The following is a 24,121-nucleotide window of genomic DNA, read 5'->3' as shown; positions in this document are numbered from 1 at the left end:
AGTACAATAAAAGGAAGATTTTATCGCCTTATACAACCCGATATTCCTTTCAAACCATGGTTTTGTAAATTAAAGCTTGGAAAGACCGCAACAACTATTATAACTCGTATGCGTCTAGGTCACGTATGCACACCTTCTCATTTATACAAGCTTGGTATTGTACAAAGTTCGTCGTGTAATTGCGGTGCTGAAGTGGCGGACTTGAATCATATATTCTTCTCATGTTCTAAATTTGACCACACCTCCCTTTTTAATCATCTCCGATCCATCCGTGTTCCATTCCCAACTTCTATTCTTACTCTACTTTCTTCCAATGATCCTATTATCTATAAAATACTATCTTCATATATATATGATAACAATATTAAGATTTAGTTATATTACATGAATACATTTATAGTTGCATCAATTGCTTTTCCTATATATTTATAAGTATATTCTCATATGTACAAGTATATGTTTCATATCCTATAAATATCCTAGACCTAATCCTTATCCTTTCTAAATTCGTTTGTGTTAGGTATTTTTATTACTATTATCGTTTCCCCGTTTTGTTCTTGGCAAAATACCCTAATATCGGGGTGAACGCTACAAAAAAAGAAAAAAAAAAAAAAAAAAAAAAAAAAACAAAACTGTCACATCAATGACAATAAATGAACAACACTATCATGTCAAAACACATAGACAAAATGAAAGGAAAAGTTCTATCTGTTCTATTTTGTTTGTGGTTTTGTGAATTGGGTCGATTATGTCATGGCGCGTTAGATGTTTTCGGCAGTTGATTAAATGGAATTTGTTTTGAATTACGCCGTCAATGATCTCGTTTCGATCACTGTTGTTTAATACAAATTGTATTTATATAATCGTGATCCTCTCCTAATCTATTCAAATGCTGAAACAATTGCAAATGGGCCTTCGCACGTTTATGCTTATCGCATCTAAAGTATGGAGTTGTTTTTGTTATATGTTTAAGAAGCAATATCGAGCGGTAAATATAAAGTGTTTTGGACATACTGTGATTTATTTTAAGTACAAGACGATTCCAAGTCTCACGTGGTGTTTGGTTTTCAGTTGGCGCAGTACCAATCTGTCAAGTATGAAATTTATCCGCTTTCCCCGGTATCTAGACACAGGTTGAGTAAGTAATCATTTTTATGTACTTGTATGCTGAAAATCATTGCTTAACGCGGTACCTCATACGCTTATCACTATGAATTAAAGCATTGTTTCTTTCTTATTTTGATAGTCCTGAAAAGTTTAGTTATGTTAAATGAAAATAGATGATAAGTATAATTTATAATTAGAAATACAATAATAATGAAATAAACTTTACTAAAAATAATAACTACAAGCATACAAGTACTTGTAATTATTTGCATAAAATCTGTTTATTCTTTTTTCATTGTACTGATAAAAACTGAGCATTGTAGTGTCATAAACATAGTGATAAAAATTATGATTGATCTCTATTTATGTTATTGAAATAATCATATAAGTACTCTTTGTCTATAGCTTTTTTACTGTTTTATTTATTGATCATATGTAAATCCTTATTGTAACTTGCAATTTGCTATATGAATTAGGATAAAGTGTCATCCAGGAAATTATTCATTTGTTACCTAATTTTATTCAAATCTGTTTAAATATTAATGTGAATGATTAATAAACTTTTTACATATTATCATATAATCTTAGTAGATTCTTTTTTATAAACCTCAGACCAACATTCCTGTAATGTAGAATTGAATATTAAAAGTTACAACTATTCAATCAAATTAAGTTTTTAAATATTTCCCTGCACTACTCTCTGTCCATATCTTTTCTTTTTGTATATTATGGCTATATAATAAGCCATAGTTACTTTAGTACCCAAATAACATTCTATCATGTAAAAAGAGTATCGCTTATAAAAAAAATATGGTAGAAGCAATAAGATAAGTTACAATTACATTTTTATAATAATGATTCTTACCAGACTTAATTACACTAATTAAACTTTTTTTTATTTATTTTTTATCTCAGCAGTTTATACAATTATAAACTTTCACTTGAGATAGTCTAATTATAAAACTTAAGTTTTTAATTTTTTTCTAGAGTAAAGGGATACTCAATAAACTGATCTAAAAACCTTAAATATAGACCTACATCCATATCTATGTAACTTATGAAAAGTACAACCCTTAGAAAAAATAAAATAATATACAAATTATATTTGTTATAGTTCATACAGACATTGAATAAAAATTAACATAAGCTTTTAAAAAAATAATATTGTTATAATTAGGTATATCATCATGTCTATGAGAGAGGATTAGAGTTCAAAAACAGTGTCCAAGCATGATTATGATTTATAAAAAGACTGAAAAAAGGTTTTTATGTAAAAGTGAAGCTTCTGATTCTTGGTTCTCTCTTCCAGTATTAATTACAGACTTAATGAAAGTGGATAAAATTTACGAATGGAGACTTTGTACAAAAGTCATATGCATGAATACCTCTTACGAATTAGCCATGTGGTCCCGGCATAGAATGGACCACGTCTTCCTTTCCTAATGGTGTTGTAAGAGATGACTAAGGAAATTTAATGGTTGTCAAAGGATAGACAGCAGTACTCCTTTAAAATATTATCAAAGTCTAACTGTGGTTGCCAATCTGCCTGCCGAACGTGGCAATTACTGGTAAAACTCTCCAAGGGGGAGGTCTATGTTCAGCAGTGGACAGTTAATAGCTGATATGATGATGATGAATACCTTTACTCTAGTTGTGGAATTTTTTATGAGAAATTTCAATGTATGGAGGCATAACCCCCTAGATGGAACAAGTGATGGTTACTATTAGCATGTATTCTGTGATTTCTATGGTGCTGTTCATACCTATAGTTGATAATTGCCACTTTCCATCACATGAACTGTTACCTTTGTCATTCCAACATAACATAAAAAAAAAATTAAAACTGCTGTATCATCACAAAATTAAGTGACATCAAATATTATTTTGTTAGTACATTATATGGAAGTGGTTTTTTTTTTTGTCAGATGTCATGATGAATTGTGTATTCCATGTAAAGTGATAATCATAGATTGAGGTCGAAACTTTTTTAGAATTTACTAACTTTTTGCCTGTTACTTTGTATGTATAGGAGTAGGAAAATCAATTTTTTTTTTTTTATACAACTTAGAATGGCAAACAAGCTGACGGCCCACCTGATGGAAAGTGGTAACCGTCGCCTATAGACATGAGCAGTACCATGGACATAACAGAGTATACTGTTTCACCCATGATACACCCATGCATTGCCATTCCTGAGGACTCAGGTGTTATTCCTCTGTACCAAGTAAATTTACGCATAAAATTAAATAAATCACTTTTAGATGGTGTATGAAAATAATACATACACCAGATTTGAAGTTAGACCTTCAGAATGCAATTGTGAATACTGAATAATAAACTATGTGCAGTAGTTTTTGTGTAATGCCAGAACGAACATACAAACAGACAGATAAAATTTCTAAAAATTTTTGTTTAGTTTGTTTTGATTTCTAATGGTCTTATTAAGACCCCTCCTATTAATAAGTTTTTTTAAATATCTTGCACATATAAATATCCTCTGATCACAATTTGATTATATTAGTAAGATTCTGAACCAACTTTAAAAAAGATGGTGGTTTCAATTTTGTTGTATTTTTTTATGTTAATTTTGGAACATTCTTTATTTATTTGAAATAATATACTGTTAGATTGGTCCCATAGGCATTTCATTACAGTTAGTTCCATTGTTTGATTTTTAAATCAATGATATAATATTTTTGAGTAGAGTATACCATCTGTATACCAAATTTTATTTATAGATATTTCGATTTTTATTTATTTAAGTTTGAGTATCAAATATTTTTACAAACCATATTTACCATTACTATATCTAACCATTTAAAATCCAAAATTTGAGAGGAGCTTCCACTTATGAGACAAGATACATACAAGAAGACAATACATATTGAGATATGTACATATATATATCATATATATTCTTTCCTTACATTACATTACATGTGCCAATATTATATACATAAGAACCTCAAGAAAAGAGCATATTTCTTTTTAAAATGCCAGCAGCACACCTTCAATACCTTCAAGTTTGCAGGTTTTTGAACGGCCTTAGTCACGTACCATCAGGTGTGCCGTATGCTCGTTTGCCTCCCTGTGTTACAAATACAAATATATTGTCATAGTCGTAGAATACTGACGTATCTTTATATGTAATATTCGTCAGATCCGTCAGTATTCTATGACTATGACGATATATCTGTGTGTACATAAGCGTTTTTATTATGAAACCAGTTCCTCGGACAAAGCATTTTTTTTTTTCAGGTTTAGTGAAAAGGAAAATGTTGGTACTAGATCTAGACGAGACGCTGATTCATTCACACCACGACGCGATGCTGCGGCCGACCGTCAAACCTGGCACGCCGCCCGACTTCGTCCTCAAGGTGACGATAGACAAGCATCCAGTCAGGTTCTTTGTGCACAAGCGGCCGCATGTTGACTACTTCTTGGATATAGTAAGTGGCTTTACATATTACTACCAATTTTTTTTTTTTAGTTATAATGGAATGGTAATCCTGCCAGCGCTATTAGCGCAGAGAGACTTTGTACAAAAGTTGATTGTTTGGGTACCTCTGTCCCATTCGTGTTTCAACCGTAAAGCAGGTGAGATATGGCGTGAATTTACTGGGTACAGAGGAATAACACCTGAGTCCTTAGGAATGGCAACGCATGGGGGGGTTTCATGAGCGAAACAGTTTACTCTTATGTCCATGGTACTGCTCATGTTTATAGGTGACGGTTACAACTTTCCATCAGGTGGGCTGTCAGCTTGTTTGTCATTCTAAGTTGTATAAAAAAAATAGCATATACACTAGCGGGGCACCAGTGAGGGATGATAGGTGAGAAAGTATGTCAGTTAACCCATCGTAACGAATGCAACAAGTTTTAATCACGATGGTTTCCAGGGGGAACAGCGTGGAGGTCGACCTGACACAGCTTGCTAGCAATGGGGCCATTAGTCCTCATTACTAACAATCCCTTTCCCTCGGGATATATCGGGCTTACTCCCGTGTTGACTTCGTACTATGTAAAGGGCTCATTTTACAATAATTGTCATTATTCGTCTCGCCGCAGCCGTAATTCAACTTTATGCAATCGAAATAAGGTTTAAATTTTAAATTTTACTAACGTTAAAAAGTGTGTAGGCGATGTCATCAAACATTCATGTCAGCCCATTACACGCTTGATTTCTTACAAGTTACAATACCGTAACCAAAACTAGTAAAATTAATACTCATCGCCATTGTATTTGGTACTCCAATGTAAAAGTAAGAAAATTGGACACAAAACCCCTTCTCTGAGAAGAAATCCCTTTAAGGGATAAGTCCGCCTGTGTAAATTGCACGGCCCAACTCCCGTGCCCCTCTTTCTCCTCGAAAATACGTTTTTTTCATACATCTTAGAATGGCAAACAAGCTGACGGCCCGCCTGATGGAAAGTGGTAACCGTCGCCTGTAGACTCAGGTGTTATTCCTCTGTACCCTGTAAATTCACGCCATATCCCACCATTTCAAACCGAAACACAGCCATGCAAACACAACTGCTTCACGGTTGAAACACGAATGGGACAGAGGTACCCAAGCAAACGACTTTTGTACAAAGTCTCCCTCTGGCAATTTACGCGGGTAAAGCCGAGAGATATAACTAGTATACAATAAAACTTACTTAAAATAAAACAAATAAAACCTTCTACTAACGTATTAAGGCCTTGACTTTGGTAATGATTGATGCTTCTTTCCACTTTGGGTGTTGCTGGAAGAGAACTCTTTTAGAGTTAAGCTCGCCTTTGTACATTTGATTACCTCTTCCATATTTTCTTACATATTATTAATGTGTACAATAAAGTATAAATATATTTCAAAACAATACAAATAAAATCGTAACTGGCCGCTGTCTGTACACGGAAAATATAGAAGAAAAACTATTATAGGGAGGATTTATGAACGCAATAGTACCCGAAACAATGGTTTTTAGAATTTTTGTCTTTACGTTCGTGCACGCTAATCTCGGAATTTTCACTGATGCGGTGCGGTTTGCTCCTCTCAACATTTAGTGTTTACTTTATTTCAATCAGTTCATAAATAAAAAAGTTGTGTCAATATGTATTAACACATTCACCAGTGGGAGATTTGTACAAAAGTCGATTGCTTGGGTACCTCTGTCCCATTCGTGTTTCAACCGTGAAGCAGTTGTGTTTGCATGGCTGTGTATCGGTTTGAGGGGTGGGATATGGCGTGAATTTACTTGGTACAGAGGAATAACACCTGAGTCCTCAGAAATGGCGGCCCATGGGGGTATCATGGGCAAAACAGTATACTCTGTTATGTCCATGGTACTGCTCATGTCTATAGGCGACGATTACCACTTTCTATCAGGTGGGTCGTCAGCTTGTTTGCCATTTTAAATTGCATAAAAAAAGACACATAATACATTTTATGGACGCCATATAATTTATTATAATTAATTTTAAATTATATATATATATATAGACATACAAATTAATAGACGATTCTAAAGAACACAGACAGTGGCATTTTAGCATTTATGTTATAAACAAATTCAAAATAACTTAAAGTAAACAATGATATCTCTTAAAAGGGCAATGATCTGGGAACCGCTCACATGTGGTGTGCAAATGTGTATTAGAATTCACTTCATAAGATCCCAACCTCCAATTATGTTAACATTCCATTCCAAGGCGGTATTCGCCTTTGCTGAAATCAACGCGGGTATTTAAAGTTTATTCATTACTTACTAGCAACCCGCCCCGGCTTCGCACGCGTGGGTATTCTTAAAATTGATATAACTTTTTTTATCTTTGTACCGATTGAAATGTTGAGTGGAGCAAACCGTACCGCATCAGTGAAAACAGCATTTAAATCGGTTAAGCCGTTTCTGAGATTGGCGTGCACAAAAATACAGACAAAAATTTTAAAATTTTTGGGTTCTATTGCGTTCATAAAGCCCCCCTTATAATAGTTTTTCTTATATATCCATGTACAAACAGCGATCAGTTACGATTTTATTATATGTATTATTATTGATTCGTCAATCCTAAATGTTTTAAATTATCTCCGTATTAGAATGTTTTATCTAAGGGTTCAAAAGAGACCGTCCTATCGCTTACGTCACCGTGCGATATGGCATTACATCGCTGCTATTTTTATTTGCTTACAAAAGGCCCCAAGAAACTTATTCTTGATGCGTCCATTCCAAATATTTCAAATTATAATGATCAATCCATTTTAAAATGTCATTATCCAAGGGCCCAAGATACTTATTCCTGATTCGTCCATCCCATAGAATTTACAGGTTACAGAGGAATAACACCTGAGTCCTCAGAAATGGCGGCCCATGGGGGGTATCATGGGCAAAACAGTATACTCTGTTATGTCCATGGTACTGCTCATGTCTATAGGCGACGATTACCACTTTCTATCAGGTGGGTCGTCAGCTTGTTTGCCATTTTAAATTGCATAAAAAAAGACACATAATACATTTTATGGACGCCATATAATTTATTATAATTAATTTTAAATTATATATATATATATAGACATACAAATTAATAGACGATTCTAAAGAACACAGACAGTGGCATTTTAGCATTTATGTTATAAACAAATTCAAAATAACTTAAAGTAAACAATGATATCTCTTAAAAGGGCAATGATCTGGGAACCGCTCACATGTGGTGTGCAAATGTGTATTAGAATTCACTTCATAAGATCCCAACCTCCAATTATGTTAACATTCCATTCCAAGGCGGTATTCGCCTTTGCTGAAATCAACGCGGGTATTTAAAGTTTATTCATTACTTACTAGCAACCCGCCCCGGCTTCGCACGCGTGGGTATTCTTAAAATTGATATAACTTTTTTTATCTTTGTACCGATTGAAATGTTGAGTGGAGCAAACCGTACCGCATCAGTGAAAACAGCATTTAAATCGGTTAAGCCGTTTCTGAGATTGGCGTGCACAAAAATACAGACAAAAATTTTAAAATTTTTGGGTTCTATTGCGTTCATAAAGCCCCCCTTATAATAGTTTTTCTTATATATCCATGTACAAACAGCGATCAGTTACGATTTTATTATATGTATTATTATTGATTCGTCAATCCTAAATGTTTTAAATTATCTCCGTATTAGAATGTTTTATCTAAGGGTTCAAAAGAGACCGTCCTATCGCTTACGTCACCGTGCGATATGGCATTACATCGCTGCTATTTTTATTTGCTTACAAAAGGCCCCAAGAAACTTATTCTTGATGCGTCCATTCCAAATATTTCAAATTATAATGATCAATCCATTTTAAAATGTCATTATCCAAGGGCCCAAGATACTTATTCCTGATTCGTCCATCCCATAGAATTTACAGGTTACAGAAGAATAACACCTGAATCCTCAGGAATGGCAACGCATGGGGTGTATCATGGGCGAAACAGTATACTCTGTTATATCCATGGTACTGCTCATGTCTATAGGAGACGGTTACTACTTTCCATCTGGTGGGCCGTCAGTTTGTTTGCATTCTCAAGTCTCCCTTTGGTATATGTATATAAAGTTATAGTTTTATTAAAATCCTTACATTATCTACCCGTGGGGCGGATTACTAGTTTATACATAAGCAGAAAGATACATCAATAGACAGATAGAAAATCCAGGATTTTTTATACTGTACGGGCATCCAACCCGTAAACGCCGGGGGGAAAGGGATTGTTAGCAATGGAGTTTGCCAGCCCCATTTATTTCTATTTCTTTTAATGAGGTACAGATTTATTTTATTTATTTATTTATTTAACTCTTTATTGCACCATAAGTAAAAATATACAATGACAAGTGAATAATTCAAGTGAAATACAGTAACATAAATACAGATTCAAATATACACATAAAGGTACAAAAGGCGTTCTTATCGCTAGGGCAGTCTCTTACAGACAACTTAGAACTTAGAACAGATAGAAAAGGGCACATAACAAATTATAACCATGTTGGGTTTATATATAGGTAATTATGGTTTTTATACTAGGTTACAATTCAAAAACATGTGTACACAACATGATTCACATTTAGACATAACATTTCAATTTCGACACGTGGAAAACATTGCTAGCAATATACCCTATTAGGTCGACCTCCACGTGGTACCCTCTGGAAACCATCGTGAACAATTTTTGTTGAATTCTTCGTCACAATGGTCTAACTGACCTGCTTCATCCTCACCTATCACCCCTCACTAGTGCCCTGCCAGTGTATACCGATAGCGCGGGCGGGGTTACCACGCCATTATCACCCATTAAAAAAAGTAAACGCCAGAGGGCAAAAAATTTTTTTAAACCGTCTCAGCACTGAGATGTTCAAATGATGATTCAGTCCCATATTTCTTATTCGCCAGGTGTCGCAATGGTACGAGTTGGTGGTATTCACCGCGTCCATGGAAATATATGGCGCCGCTGTCGCCGATAAACTGGACAACGGCCGGGGTATACTGCGCAAGAGGTTTTATAGGTAATTACGAATAGATAGATTCGCCGTGTGCTCCCGCCATAGAATATGTCACCCCTTCCTTTTCCGTGGGTGTCGTAAGAGCCGTTTAAGGGAGGGTAAAACATGGGCAGCACAGTTCATAAGGCGACTAAGGGGACTTAATGACAGAGGGATGGACAGCAGCGTCTCTCTTCTTCGTCTTACAGCGGCCGATGATGTTACTCTATCTATATATCTTGACAGTAAAATCGTCTGTCAGGTGGCAACTAGCAACAAGTTGAGACCTATACCACTGGGCTAAAGTAAAAGAATAATAAGTAAACCAACTAGCATTGTAATAGTAGATCACCCCTTTCTTTGCTGTGGGTGTTGTGTGCGAGTAAGAGAGGGCGAAGGGTGGGCAGCGTCCCTCTTAAAACATCACCAAAGCCTAACTGCGGTTGCCAACCCGCTTGCTAAGCGTGGCAACTACGAGTAACCCCCCCCCCCTCCTTATGGTAGAAACATGTTCAGCAGTGCACAGTTAACGGTTTCATCCCAATCATCTGAACGAGTGACGGTCCTCCACCGTGCGTTTTTCAAGGCACTTTCTTCCACGCACAACCATTCTTTGGAATCAACTTCCAGCAGCAGTATTTCCGAACCGATACGACAACATAACCTTCAAGAAAAGAGTATATTCCTTTTTAAAAGGCTGGCATCTCACCTGCAATGCCGCTGGTGTTGTGGGTGATCATGGGCGGCGGTAGTCACTTACCATCAAGTGAGCCTATGCTCGTTTGCCCCCTGTGTTTTTTTTTAAAAAAAAAAGTAATAACATCAATCTCATAATGTGTGTTTACAGGCAACATTGCACCGCGGAGCTCGGTTCATATACAAAAAACCTGTCGTCGATATGCGACGACCTAAACAGGGTATTCATTCTGGACAACTCGCCCGGGGCGTACCGGGACTTTCCAGGTAATGTTCTGTTGTCAAAGCGTCTGTTGCGTCCTGTAGCCCCTAAACAAAGGTTAAACTCCAGTGGTACCTCGTTGTACGAGTGCCCTAACCCGGCGAGCGAGCGATATTTTGCTTTGAGATGAGAGCAAGGTTTGAGATGCGAGGAATCGCACACTACACCGCTACACACGACCCCCATGTGCGGGTTGGATGTTGGTGTCTAACAGTTTCTCCCACCTCAGACTAACACTTGACAAAAACAACTGAGGTTGTCTTTTGGGAGCACGGATTTTTTTTTTATACAACTTAGAATGCCAAACAAGCTGACGGCCCACCTGATGGAAAGTGGTAACCGTCGCCTATAGACATGAGCAGTACCATGGACATAACAGAGTATATTGTTTCGCCCATGATACCCCCCATGCGTTGCCATTCCTGAGGACTCAGGTGTTATTCCTCTGTACCCAGTAAATTCACGCCATATCCCACCCTTCAAACCGAAACACAGCCATGCAAACACAACTGCTTTACGGTTGAAACACGAATGGGACAGAGGTACCTAAGCAATCGACTTTTGTACAAAGTCTGTCCCTCTGGATTAATGGCATTTCAATTAATTTCAATGGAGAAAATTGCTTTGAGATACGGGCAAGGTTACGGAACGAACTAAACTCGTATGTCGAGGTACCGCTGTATTTTAAATACACTATCGGGATTTAACCTGACCTAGGCAATAATGGTAACAATGTGAGGGTACCCGAACAGACTGCGCGAGCTGTCAGACAAAGCTGTTCTCTTCAGTCCTGTCGTGATCTATATAAATACTGCTTTATATATAAGTATCCTATATGCTGAGTTACAATACTATCCATATACCAAAAGTCATTCATATTCATTCAAAAGTTTTTGCATGAAACAGGAACAAATATCCATTCATCTATCCTTACAAACTTTCACTTTTATAATATCTGTCCCATTCGTGTTTCAACCGTGAAGCAGTTGTGTTTGCATGGCTGTGTTTCGGTTTGAAGGGTGGGATATGGCGTGAATTTACAGGGTACAGAGGAATAACACCTGAGTCCTCAGGAATGGCAACGCATGGGGGATGTCATGGACGAAATAGTATACTCTGTTATGTCCATGGTACTGCTCATGTCTATAGGCGGCGGTTGCCGCTTTCCATCAGGTGGGCCGTCAGCTTGTTTGCCATTCTAAGTTGTTAAAAAAAAAACATGAATATAATTAGTTGAATGTTGATTCTAATTTCCGTGTTGGCAGACAACGCGATCCCAATCAAGTCGTGGTTCTCGGACCCGCTGGACGTGGCGCTGCTGAACCTGCTGCCGGTGCTGGACGCGCTGCGCTTCACGCACGACGTTCGCTCCGTGCTCTCGCGCAACCTGCATCTGCACCGCCTCTGGTAGCCGCGCAGGTACCACCACACCAGACATTTGTTTTTGTTTTACAACACGGGGCAAACGTGCATGCGGCTCACCTGATGGTGAGTGATTACCGGCACCCATGATCACCTGCACAACTAGAGGCATTGCAGGTGTGCTGCCGGCCTTTTAAAATGGAATATGCTTTTGAAGGAATAAAGGAAAACGACATACCAGAAGGGGGACTCAATTTCAGTTGTGTTTTATGTTTGTTACCTCGTAGTTGTGAATCGATTTGGAATATTCTTTTTTTTTTATCATTCATATGGGTCCTAAAAATAGTTTTATTAACCCCTTTAGTGCCATTGATTTTTAATCATATCTACTTAAAAATGCCAAATAAATCTTTGTCGTGTTGATGTCATTTACCTTTGTCTCTAAAAAAACTGTACCTCCTCCAAAAATTATCCAATTTTAATATTTTTTTTTACAACAAGCTAAACAGCGACTGATTTCACGAGCGCTATGACGCTCGTGGCACTTGTAGTTGCAATGCGTACGAGCGCGATGGCGCTCGTCGGCACTCAAAGAGTTAAAATTGGTATTTTTTTTTTTATTTTTAAATTATGAAAGTGGCAAACAGGCATGCTGACCATCTAACGGTAAATGATCAATGTAGCCTATAAACGCCTGCAACACTAGGGACGTGCACGTTGCCGACTCTGAAGAAACCTTAACCCGCCACTGGTGACGTCCGTTAGAGTTATGTCATTAGTGACGCCGGTCTCACGCACCGGGATTCTCAACTTAATTTTTTTCAAGAATTAACTATTAACTGTACTCGTAGTTGACTTAGTGTTAAAAGTAGGTATACTTTGGACAATAAAATACAGGTATATCTTAAATCACAGATCATTTATTAGAAATTATTCATTGGTACTTGGAACACTTAAAATTATCAAGTTTTAATATTACTTTTCTAAAATACAAAAACATAAACAATTTTATAGTTTTAAAATTATGTAGCAGCCTCAGCCAGTCTTATGACATTTTGAACTATTATAAAATTGAATAAAAAAAGTTATTTTTTTAATAAAAAATAAAAGAAATAAATTTACAAATTCACTCTTCGTCACCAGTCAAACAATTACTACAAAAAGGCACCACGTGCTCGAGACACAAATATTTTTTACATTTATGACAAGTGTACTTGGTTTTTCTGTTTTTCTGCCATCCACACTTAAAACACCGACCATTTCTTGAACGTCTCTGTAACCTCGTCGATCTTCAAAATTTCGGAGAGTCGTTGTCTCAACGAACGCGGCAAATTCAACTGTGTCTGTCTTTCTCTTATATGAGGCTCAATTAGTTTCATGGCCAAATTTTCTATAAAATGCCAGCGTAGAGATTTTGAATTTGAGTTATTAGCTATATATATAACCTGACTATTTATGGTACTGACATTCAACATAGCGTAAAATACTACCATAGGCCAACGTCTTGTGGCACGGGCACAGTTGTAATTTGCACATAAACGATCTACGACATCGATCCTGCCCTTGGTGTCATTGTAGCTTAAAATTATATCGGGTTTTCCTGTTTCGACATCAATTTTGGCATCATTATGCAAAGTGCTAATCAGTAGAACATTTTTGCCTTTCTTTGGAATGTGTGAAACCAACACCATATTGTCGCGAAAGCCAAACATATTGGACTTCACACTTCGACCACGCAATACATTGAAGTCAGGGGGAATCTCCTTTTTGTTCTTTCTAATTGTTCCTACTGTCGTAAGACCTCTCTGAAGCAACATTTCAGCCAAAGGTACACTAGTGTACCAATTGTCAGTTGTGACCAGTATTGAAAATCGGTTCGCATAATCTTTGAACAACTGCTAGGCCACTATTGTCAAAATTGTATGGACCTTCATTGGGCTGTTTTCCCGGATAAATTTCCATGTTAAAAGTGTAAAACATTTTAGAGTCGCAGAGAGCTTGAATTTTGATTCCGTAGGGATTGGGTTTATTCGGGATGTACTGCCTAAACGAACACTTCCCACGAAACGATTCCATTTTTTCATCGACCGTCATAAATGCAGATAAGGTGTAATTATTTTTGCAATTTTGGACAAATTTTTCAAATATTTCTCTAATATGACAAATTTTGTCTATTACTTTTCTTTGTTGCCTCGTACTACCATCATCAAATCTCAATACTCGCAGCAGAAATTGAAATCTGAAATATTTCAGAAAGCCGAAATGTTTCAACCGAACCACCATCCGTCCGAAACAACTCTTCAACATTCAGATGATTAGATTTTTGTACTCCAGCTAATAGTATCAATCCCATCAAGCACTGTATCTCGTTGAGATTAGTCTGCCTAGCATACGTTTCTCTGGTATATTTATGTCGAATGGTGTCAATGTACTGGTTCGTATACTTGACAATGATATCAATTATGGTGTCGTCAAAGAAGTGCCTCCAAATACTCAGAGGTTCCTTTTCACCTGCAATAACCCGTTTGGGTTCTGGTAACTGAGATATAATATTGTATTTTCTAGTACGGACTGATTGACGATAGGGTTCTTTATTCCACCTAGTAGATTTGTCTTTTCCCAAATAATATGAGTTGTCGTTACCTGAAGATTCTCTATCGCTTAGATCCTCTTCGCTCTCCGAGTTTTGTATTTGATCTGGTGCGGAATATTCCGATGCGCCATCATTTCCAGCCTCGCTGTCTGACGACGATGGTGATCCGTCATCTTCACCTAACAATTCTTCCTGTAATAGAGCCTCGAGACGTCTCTGTTCGCGGTCGTAATTCATTCTGAAACTAAATTTATGATTTGATAAACAAATGCATATGTATTTTAGCTACAAAAAAAACCGTTTTAAAAACTTACTAATTATAGTATAATACTATAACAGTACAAAATGTACTACACATTCATCAAATATACAGTGAAAGTAAGCACAGAGCGTCATCAAAATGTGTAAAATCAAATATTCAAATATGACGTTTTAACTTACATGTTCGGTGACGCCGGTCTCACGGACCGGGATAGTATGAAAACTCGAGACCTGTGCCCGCTACAACGTCGCGGGGCGAACTGACAGCAGAGGGCGTGCAATAAAGCAGCTACTCAAAATCACGACAAAAATCAATGGCGGTTGTAAACGTTATTATCGTATGACTAACTACCCGGTCTCACAGACACATACGTCACCAGTGGCGGGTTAATACACCCTTTTTGAATAATCCCATACTGTAGTCTTTAGGGAAAACCTCAGCAGGGAGCTCACTTCACAGCCTGAGCGTTCTAGGAAGAAAACTTCTCGCTGTATGTTTAGTTTTTAATTCAAAATTACTGGTTTTGCCACGATTGAAGTCAGTGTTTTTTTTTTTTATGAAACGAAATCTTATATTAGTACAACGAAGTGTGCTCAAAGGGATTATTCAATATGAAGCCCGTGGCTATTTTCTACCATCATACAACTTACCCCCTACATATTTACATATAACTTACCTAACAAGGCATTTACCCCCATAGTTTAGATTCGCGAACAGCGCCGTTTCAGAGATGTTTCCTGCCACGAACGCTCAGGGTATGAAATGAGCTCCATGCCGAGGTCTTTCTAAGTGGCTACAGTATAGGATTTTTCAAAAAAGAGACTAAGAGGTTTATTCTGGGTCTACGTAATGGTAACTGTTTACCATTAGGTAGACCGTATGCTTGTTTGCCACGTCATGGTATAATTTTTTTTTTATTGTAATGTCATTGTGTAAGGCCAGTATTGTAGTGACTATATTCTCTTTTTTCCAGGTGATAACTGGCTTTTGTACAAATGAGGTGTGCCCCGGGCGCCCTGGACTTATTTATTTCAAATGGAACATTAAGTCGTTATACATATGAACATAGTTAATGGTTTTAAGTCGTACTTGTAAAGTGTTGCGCGTATACACGAGTGAGTTACCTACGTTGGTAGGGTTTGCTGGCGTTTCTAAAACACCCCGTGTTAGATAAGTGACAGACGTGGCCTCTCTGAGTACTCCCTATGTTTACATTGCGATTGTTGTTTTTTTTTCTGCCCAGTTGACAGCGTTCACCCCGAAAATTACCCAAAAGTGGCAACACCGAAATTATCTGTCATTTTCAAAGACAATTGTAATGTTTTAAATATTTGTAATTGATTAATAAATGCTCAAATAACGAACTAGAATGGTAATTTATCACTGAAAATGTGGATTTAGAATTAATAAAAAACTATTTCTATGTTTAACGTTTGACTTCGCTGCAGAGCTCTTTTTAAATAATCTATTGGAAATATTTAAAATTGTTTTATTGATTTTAAAAATTGACCGATAATGTTGCCATACTTTTATAATATTTTGTATGAACGCCCCTGAACCCCATGTCTTACAAATTATAAATCATGCAACACTATTGTATTTATATTACGGAATTTTCCGCCTAAATTGATTACCATCATTAAGAGAGCACTCTCATCATACATGACTTAGTTTGGATACCAAAAGTTCAAATTACAAATAGATATATTACTAATACTATATAAATAGTTAATAATTACCCAATTTTCCAAAAATGTAATTTAAAAAAATCCAGTATTTTACCAGAATCGGTATTTTACTGATTGTGAATTTAAAATAATATATGAATATATTTAAAAATCATTTTAAATACCAAATGTGTTGATGTCTATTTGTGTTTGTAAAATAGTGGTAAAAAAAGATAAAAAAAAAAATAGTAAAAAATGTTTCTCTACAAACCATAGATATTTAACAGATTCTTTTCTTTGTGGTATAAAAAATTATGTTTATAAAATTATTAAATCATTATATACTCGTATATGTATTATTCTGCAGTATCAATTCAATTCAGTATACTAGACAATACATCATTATTGAATGTTGAGTTTATATTTGTCACTTTCTTGATAAATCTTTATTTCAATACGCATAGAGTTGATTTTATTAATATAATAAGGATTTTTTTTTTATTTCTCGAACGAAAAACCCTTTATATTTGAAGAAAAACCAATGTCAATAATTTTTAGGTTAGATGTGAGATTCTGTTTTTTTTTTTTCTTGCTTAAGACAAATCAAATTTAGAATAAATCTGATATGCCCAGTGTCAATTTACGACTGAGACACGGTACACAATCGGTTTTGTACGATGTTTCTAGAAGGCGGTCCATGATGTGCGCGTGCGCCCCTTATTTGTCCGCACAACTCCACATTTTGGCGTCGATAGAGCTTGTAGTATAATTTACTATCTACTTATCATCTGGTATATTAAAAAAAAGTAAATAGCAGGGTTTTTATATGTAAGTAAGTTAGTTAATACTCATATGTACGTTATTTGGCTCAGAGCTAGGCCACAGTCTACAAGTCAAACGTTTGAAGTCAGTTGATTATGTATATAGGCGTCTCTTTCATTCGTTAATAATAAGAAGGAGATGCAAACAATTATGTGAATACGCCCAATACAGGGTTGTCTCCAAACTTTAGTATACATATATTTTTTATATAAAACTTCGTACCGTTTTGTATGGAAGCGCCGTTTGCGGGGGACCCTGTATTGTGAGTGAACTAGACGGCGCGATCGCCTGTCCTTCTCTAGTATAATAAACCATTAGATTTAATGTACCCACCAGATTTGAACCAAGTTTATGTGAAGTTCAAATAACACCTCACTTTTGTTTTTTTTTTTTTTATATCCGCGAATACATAAGAAATGTAAATAATTGTTGTATAAAAAATGTATGTACCTAATGTTGATAGCTAAATACTTATGTAAAATAGTAAATACATATGTTGTAAGTCTCCTTTCAAATTTTATACTTGGACAGAATGTTAATTTTATTTAGGTGTTTTTATAAAGACATGAATTGTTCACCCAAAACATTGTAGATACGAACTTCTCGACTGTTACCTAACGGTACATTACTTAGGTAATGTACCGTTACAGATGTCTCCCTTGTTAGTTGCAGTAAGAGAAAGCTGAATAATGTCATAAGAATAAATAGACTGGGTAAGAGACTTACATACTCTGTGATTATAGCATCCTGGTAAAATTTACCCTAACTCCCATTGGTGGATCCTTGAAGAAGACTTACGAATAAAATTGAAACAATTGTTAGAACGACATTGTAAAAGTTATATTTTCCTTATATATATATATGTATAATATTTTACAACATGACTCGTGCGTCTCGCTCATTCGTACGTGACTTACGTGCGAGTGAGCGAGACGCGCTCACTGCAGTCTGTCACTTATTAGTTCTAACTTCATAAGACGCGAGTCGTCACGTTATTATTATTATTATTATTGAATTCACACCAATGTCAGTTCTACCCGAATATTTATTCTTATGGTAATGTTAGTGATATGTAAATTCATTTAAATTTTATATATATTTATATTACATATTCTCTTTTCGTAATAGTTCGTTCAAAAAATAAAGTTGATCGTTCGCCAGTTCTTATGTTTTCGAAATTTGAAATTAAACAGTTTTCAACCGTTCTCAAAAAGAAGGACATACTCAATTTGATTGTATTTTCTTTTTTATGTTTATTACTTCATAACTCCGTCACTTCTATACTGATTTAAAAAAAATCTTTTTTTTTTATTTTTTATTTGATATTTAGAGATTGATCCCATGGAAATTTTTTGAAATTCGATTCAGTAATTTAGTTTTTAAAACAATATAACTGTTTTTTTTTTGTCTTAACTGAAGTTGTTTCTTTTTTTGAGGCACAATCTTTAATTATAGATAATTATTAATAATTATATTATATTATATAATTGTATTCCACAAAAAAGAAATGGTCTTCAATTTTGGCAAAACCAGTTAATTTGATTTAAAAACATAACAGCTAAACCGATTATTATAAAATTTCAACAGTACCAATCTATAAGTATGTATATATATATAATATTTAAATAAATAATTTTCCAAATCGGTTTAGAATTGACGAAGTTATAACGTAAAAAACTACAAAAAAAAAAATCGAATTAATAATCTTCTTCATTTTGAAGTCTATTGACAAATTTGTATGTATTTATTGAAGTAAACATATAGAACAAATTAACAACTGGTATAAATGACCGCTAGAAAAACTGGCAGTATAATTTCAATTAAGAGAACATATAATTCAGTGGCTCCATTTAGCGAGCGAATCGTCCTATACGACGTTTGTTTGTACACGGTCGATATTCAAGAACTTTCCCTTTATAGTAAATTACTGCAGCGGCCAGCAACTGAGGCATGGATGAACGTGCAAATGTGGGCCGAGGCGCACCCGAGGCACACATACGTGAGTCCAATGCCTAGTTGTGGCCGAGGCTTGTATAGTATTTTTCTCAAACAATGCGCGGAAATCAAAAACACAATTTGACTTTTTAAGTTCAATGACGAATTACGAACAATAATAATTTTTCACGCGCCATAATGTTCCTTTTTTTTTTTTTCAATAATTTTTCTATTTGCAAGTCAGTTCGAAATTTAAATAAAACCTTTTATTAGTTACCTCCTTGGTAGCCATGTTTCGAAGAAAAAGGTCATTCTATTTTTGAATTACAGGACAGATATGAGTTTACATAGTAATTTATCTGGCCGCAAAACACGACAGATATGGATTTTCATACAACTTTTACCGGCCACTGCCCGCATGTATCTTGGCCAGTACGGCAATTTTGATTTATCTCGAAGAAGATTGTCAAAATAATGTTCACATTTCCAAGCATGTTTGAGAAATAGTTTTTTGGCGAACGATAAAATCACTTTCAAACAAAAATTACATTAGTATTGATCTATCGGTTGTTCGCTATTATATTAATAACGATTCCATTAAAGTTTTGTGTTACTAAGAATTACTTTATGGGTACTGTTTTTAAACAAAGGTGAGGTGTGCTACAATGCTGAGACACTAACAATAAATGTTTGCACCAATTTTTCATAAACTGCCTAACGCGAGGCCTAATGTAAGGTATCACACGGTCTAACCTGTCAGGCTTCGTTTTACTTCACATCGAGACCGCAGCGACATCTGTGAAAACAACCAAATGACAATTTATCCCGATAGAGACGTTATTGTTTTATAAACTTTATTATGTTTTAGTCTCTGAGAATAGGCGGAAAAAAAAAAAAATATTTTCCCTCCATTACGGAATTTCAAGTTACTCCTAACAGTAAATTTATAATTACTGATTTTGGTTACGTTGTAACACGGTGTCGCCACCTATGCATAGCTTCTCGCTTCTTTATTGGGTGATTGGGTGCAACTAGTTGGGCCACGCCCCCATAGATTGCAGCGATTGGCTAAAATTGTTGTTTGCTTCCCAATTTTACAGTATTCTATTTCTATAGTGACGTCAGACCATGCTACCCTCTCAAAATTATACTGCCCCCCCCCCCCCCCCCCCCAATTCAAACGTCAAAATATTTTAGCTATTGCTATCATTTTGTAAGTGTTGACATCTCAATTTGAAAGAAAGAAAAACAAAGCGGTTCAAAAAGCTTTTAATTTTTACGATTGATGATAAAAAATGTCGTCGTATCCAATATTTGATCATTACATAAATTTCAACGTCTACCTCTTTATATAAAAGAGTATTTTAATAAAATATACATAAGTAAACAAAGACAATCCTGTCCACAGATTATTTCGTAGTTCTATTATATATATATATATATATATATATAAAACCAAATCGTTGTGATGTTATATTTTGATTGTGATTTATTTTGTGAGTTTAACTGATTTAATTCTAGGATTTATTAGATTGTATTGTAATAAATAGTAAAATGAAACGTTTTTCATATTTCTAAATAGTTGATTTGGTTTATTCACATCTTTAAACAAGTTAGATAGAATTAGCGATTCTGCTAATTCTAATTGCTACTACAGAACATAAGCCTCCCCCTTGGGGGGTTTTGCCAGTAGTTGCCACGCTTGGCAGACGCAGTTAGGGTTTTGGTAGTGTTTTAAAAGGGACGCTTTTGCCCATGTCTCGACCATTAAATTCCCTTAGTCGTCTTTTACGACCACGGGAAATAAAGGGGTGGCCTTTTCTATGCCGGGACCACAGGGCCAATTTTAAATGACGATGAAAAATGTACAAATTTTCATATATTATTACATGATGTATTAAAATGTGGAAATAAAATACGTTTGTGTCAATTTTGATTATTTACTATTAAACCACTAAGATTCAACCACTTCCAAAATCGTCTATTTTGAATAACAAATTTAACGACCTATAAGTGTCCCACTGCTGGGCAAAGTTTTCCCTATGAGAGACGGATAGTAGCTGATTTGCGGCGTTGCCCATATAGCTTAATATGAGATTTTATCCATGGTTATTTTTTAAGATTATTTTCCAGGGGGCTCTGGGACTTTAAAACACTTAGAAAGGCACCCCCTCCCCCCCTCTATCGCATCGCACAGCTTTCAGTTACGCCTATGGTTTTGTTTCAAGTTTCCCTTCTGCTTTGTTCCCTAACATTCGTATGAAATGGTGTATTAACATAATATGTATTGTAACTCTGTGACACCACGATGGACTACCTCACCTTATGTGAAATAAACAAATGTTCTTTATGATATTATAGATTTATAAAACGTATTTAAAGCATACAATGGTATGTAAACGTAAGAACCATGGATTCTCTTTCTCTAATTTATCTTTAAAATTATTCCCATTTAAAGATTTATTTGAACATATTGGGTTCGACTCTAAAATGTCATTTTTATAAACTTATATCAAAAAACTTTTAAAATATTTTTATTTGATAATTTCATGAAATTATTGTTTTATGGACCATCATAAACAAATATAATAATATTGACTTAATGTATTGGAAAATTAGTTCATATTGTCCCTCACAATATAGATTAACAAATTGAATTTTTTTTGTATTTTAGATATACATTTCGAGATGTGTCCCAATGGCATTTCGAAATCGACGCCATTAGCAGTGCCCAAAAATTATATAAAAGACCAAGTTCACTTTAAGTTGATCGTGTCTGAATACCTTTTTTAATGTCCATTTAAAAAAAAATAGCTGTCAATTTTTTTTTTATTTTTCTTTTAATTTTAGACATGAATTATATCACCTTGATTTATTTCACCAATAACGAAAAATAATGCAAAGAAGGGTAAAGTGGAAAGTGTACGTCAAAGTACTAGAGTTTACATATTATTTTTTTCAACATTTTTTCCTACTATATTTGTACTTGGAAATCAATAGTAACATTTGAATCTGATGATTATTTGATTAAACAAATTTGTACTGAACTCTTATATTCACGCTGTGAAAGGAGATTTTATATTATTTCTCCACTTATATGTAATAGAAATTTTTTTCTAAAATTGATAATCAGGTATTACAATTTGTATGGCGATCTGATGTTTTTTTTTTTAAATACAGTTATTTTAGAATAACGAGTAGAATGTATGTTTTCAGTTTAAAGTTCACCTTACACCCTGCGTCTATAATGTATTAAGCCGCTGAAAAATTCGTGCAAACAACCTATCTTCCAGTGAGAGACATTAATTAATTAGAGAGGCTTGTGCGAACGAGGGACAACAGTTTTGCCCGTCAAAACGGTACAACGCACACGCAGTCACGGCAAACGCCCGACAGCTGAGGGTCTACCATGAAATGTTTCCGAAATTTCCGAGCCAAACGAAACACAAATTTGATGTTAAAATTACATTATTACATAATACATGCCGTTTGGAAATATGAAAAATGTATCAAAAATATCGTTCCTTTGGATTTTTATGATAGGATGTACGACAAACGAAATGTTAAACTCCATTTATTGGTCCGATTTTGGTATAAACAAACGAAATTGAGTCCGAAAATACGGAATTTCATTACATGGTAGACCCGCTGATCTGTGATTGTAACCGCCCGCGGACGGGTCCCTCGTCTGCGCACGCCCGTAGTGGTTTGCCCATTTTTGATCTCGGTATTTTTTAGTTTTAATGTTCATTTATGTGAAACACTGGGCACGGAGCCCCATCCTTTCAGCGGATGGTCACTCGACTACGCTTAACCTGATTTAGATAATATAATTTCTATATATTGTTGTTTGTATTAAGTAAGGAATTTTTAAAAATCGGCAAATCACTTGTCGCGTCCGCATGGGCATGGCAGAAATCGGTTCATCTATATTTTCCAAAGAGACTACATCATAGGATTCTTAAAATGGGAGGTAAAGAGGTGAGGTAAAATGACATGAAAATTTAAAAATATGTATGTACAATTAATTACATTGTCCTATTATATTGTAACTATCGCTCGTCCCTCGTATGAAGGTGGCGCCCTCTAGTGTAAGGAGTGAGTGGTTTAACTTTGTTGTATATGGACACAGAAAAATCATACATCGTGCTGTGCTAACGGTAAACTACAAAAGCGTCCAATAGTTCTATTATGAAGAATTAAATTTCCTGAATAAACATATTGAGAAAGTTTACAAGATTTACTATATAAAGGTAACCGCCTTTTGCCGTGCCCTACATGAAAATGGATGGACTTTTTTTTTAAATCAAATGTGGAACAGTTTAATGACAATAGGATTACGTAACTCCATCATGTACAAAGTATACAGACTCAGTTGCAAACGATTTTGTGTACTAATAAATGCTGTTTACGGTTGATTTTTATTTTTATTATAATCCCTAAAAATGTGATAGTGAAGAATAATTAGATAAAATTATTGATATCTTCACGCCTATTCCCTTAATAAGTACCAGAGGGAGACTTGATACAAAAGTCGTTTGCTTGGGTACCTCTGTCTGTGTTTCGGTTTGAAGGGTGGTATATGGCGTGAATTTACAGAGTACAGAGGAATAACACCCGAGTCCTCAGAAATGGCAACGCATGGGGATTATCATGGGCGAAATAATATACTCTGTTATGTCCATGGTACTGCTCATGTCTATAGGCGACGGTTACCACTTTCCATCAGGTGGGCCGTCAGCTTGTTTGCCATTCTAAGTTGTATAAAAAAAACCTGTTAACTTCTGACTATTAAGAACAATGAGAAAATGCGGCAAAAATAGTGTAGGATAACCATTTTTATGTAATTCGGGGTGGGGAACAAGTTAACTGCCAAGCTTTTTTTATGTTCAGCAAGGGGCAATTAAAGGAAACACTAGGTGTCATGTCGTATTTT

General features: G+C 35.3%; 2 protein-coding genes across 2 annotated transcripts; one reads left to right on the top strand and one right to left on the bottom strand.

Moving 5' to 3' along the window:
- Positions 1-712: 712 nt before the first annotated feature.
- On the top strand, positions 713-23,603 carry LOC113519940 (CTD nuclear envelope phosphatase 1 homolog). The gene is made up of 7 exons (XM_052902241.1): positions 713-988; positions 1,072-1,138; positions 4,366-4,556; positions 9,498-9,610; positions 10,434-10,549; positions 11,810-11,963; positions 15,735-23,603. The coding sequence occupies exons 1-6, from the start codon at positions 890-892 to the stop codon at positions 11,953-11,955; spliced, it is 732 nt and encodes a 243-aa protein (XP_052758201.1). The 5' UTR covers positions 713-889; the 3' UTR covers positions 11,956-11,963; positions 15,735-23,603.
- Positions 13,151-13,723, bottom strand: LOC128202326 (uncharacterized). The gene has a single exon (XM_052902251.1). The coding sequence runs from the start codon at positions 13,721-13,723 to the stop codon at positions 13,151-13,153; it is 573 nt and encodes a 190-aa protein (XP_052758211.1).
- Positions 23,604-24,121: the final 518 nt, after the last annotated feature.

The sequence above is a fragment of the Galleria mellonella genome, unplaced genomic scaffold (assembly GCF_026898425.1).
Source record: "Galleria mellonella isolate WM207_F2 unplaced genomic scaffold, CSIRO_AGI_GalMel_v1 utg89, whole genome shotgun sequence".
Taxonomy (NCBI): domain Eukaryota; kingdom Metazoa; phylum Arthropoda; class Insecta; order Lepidoptera; family Pyralidae; genus Galleria; species Galleria mellonella.
This window is presented reverse-complemented; position numbering and strand designations above follow the sequence as displayed.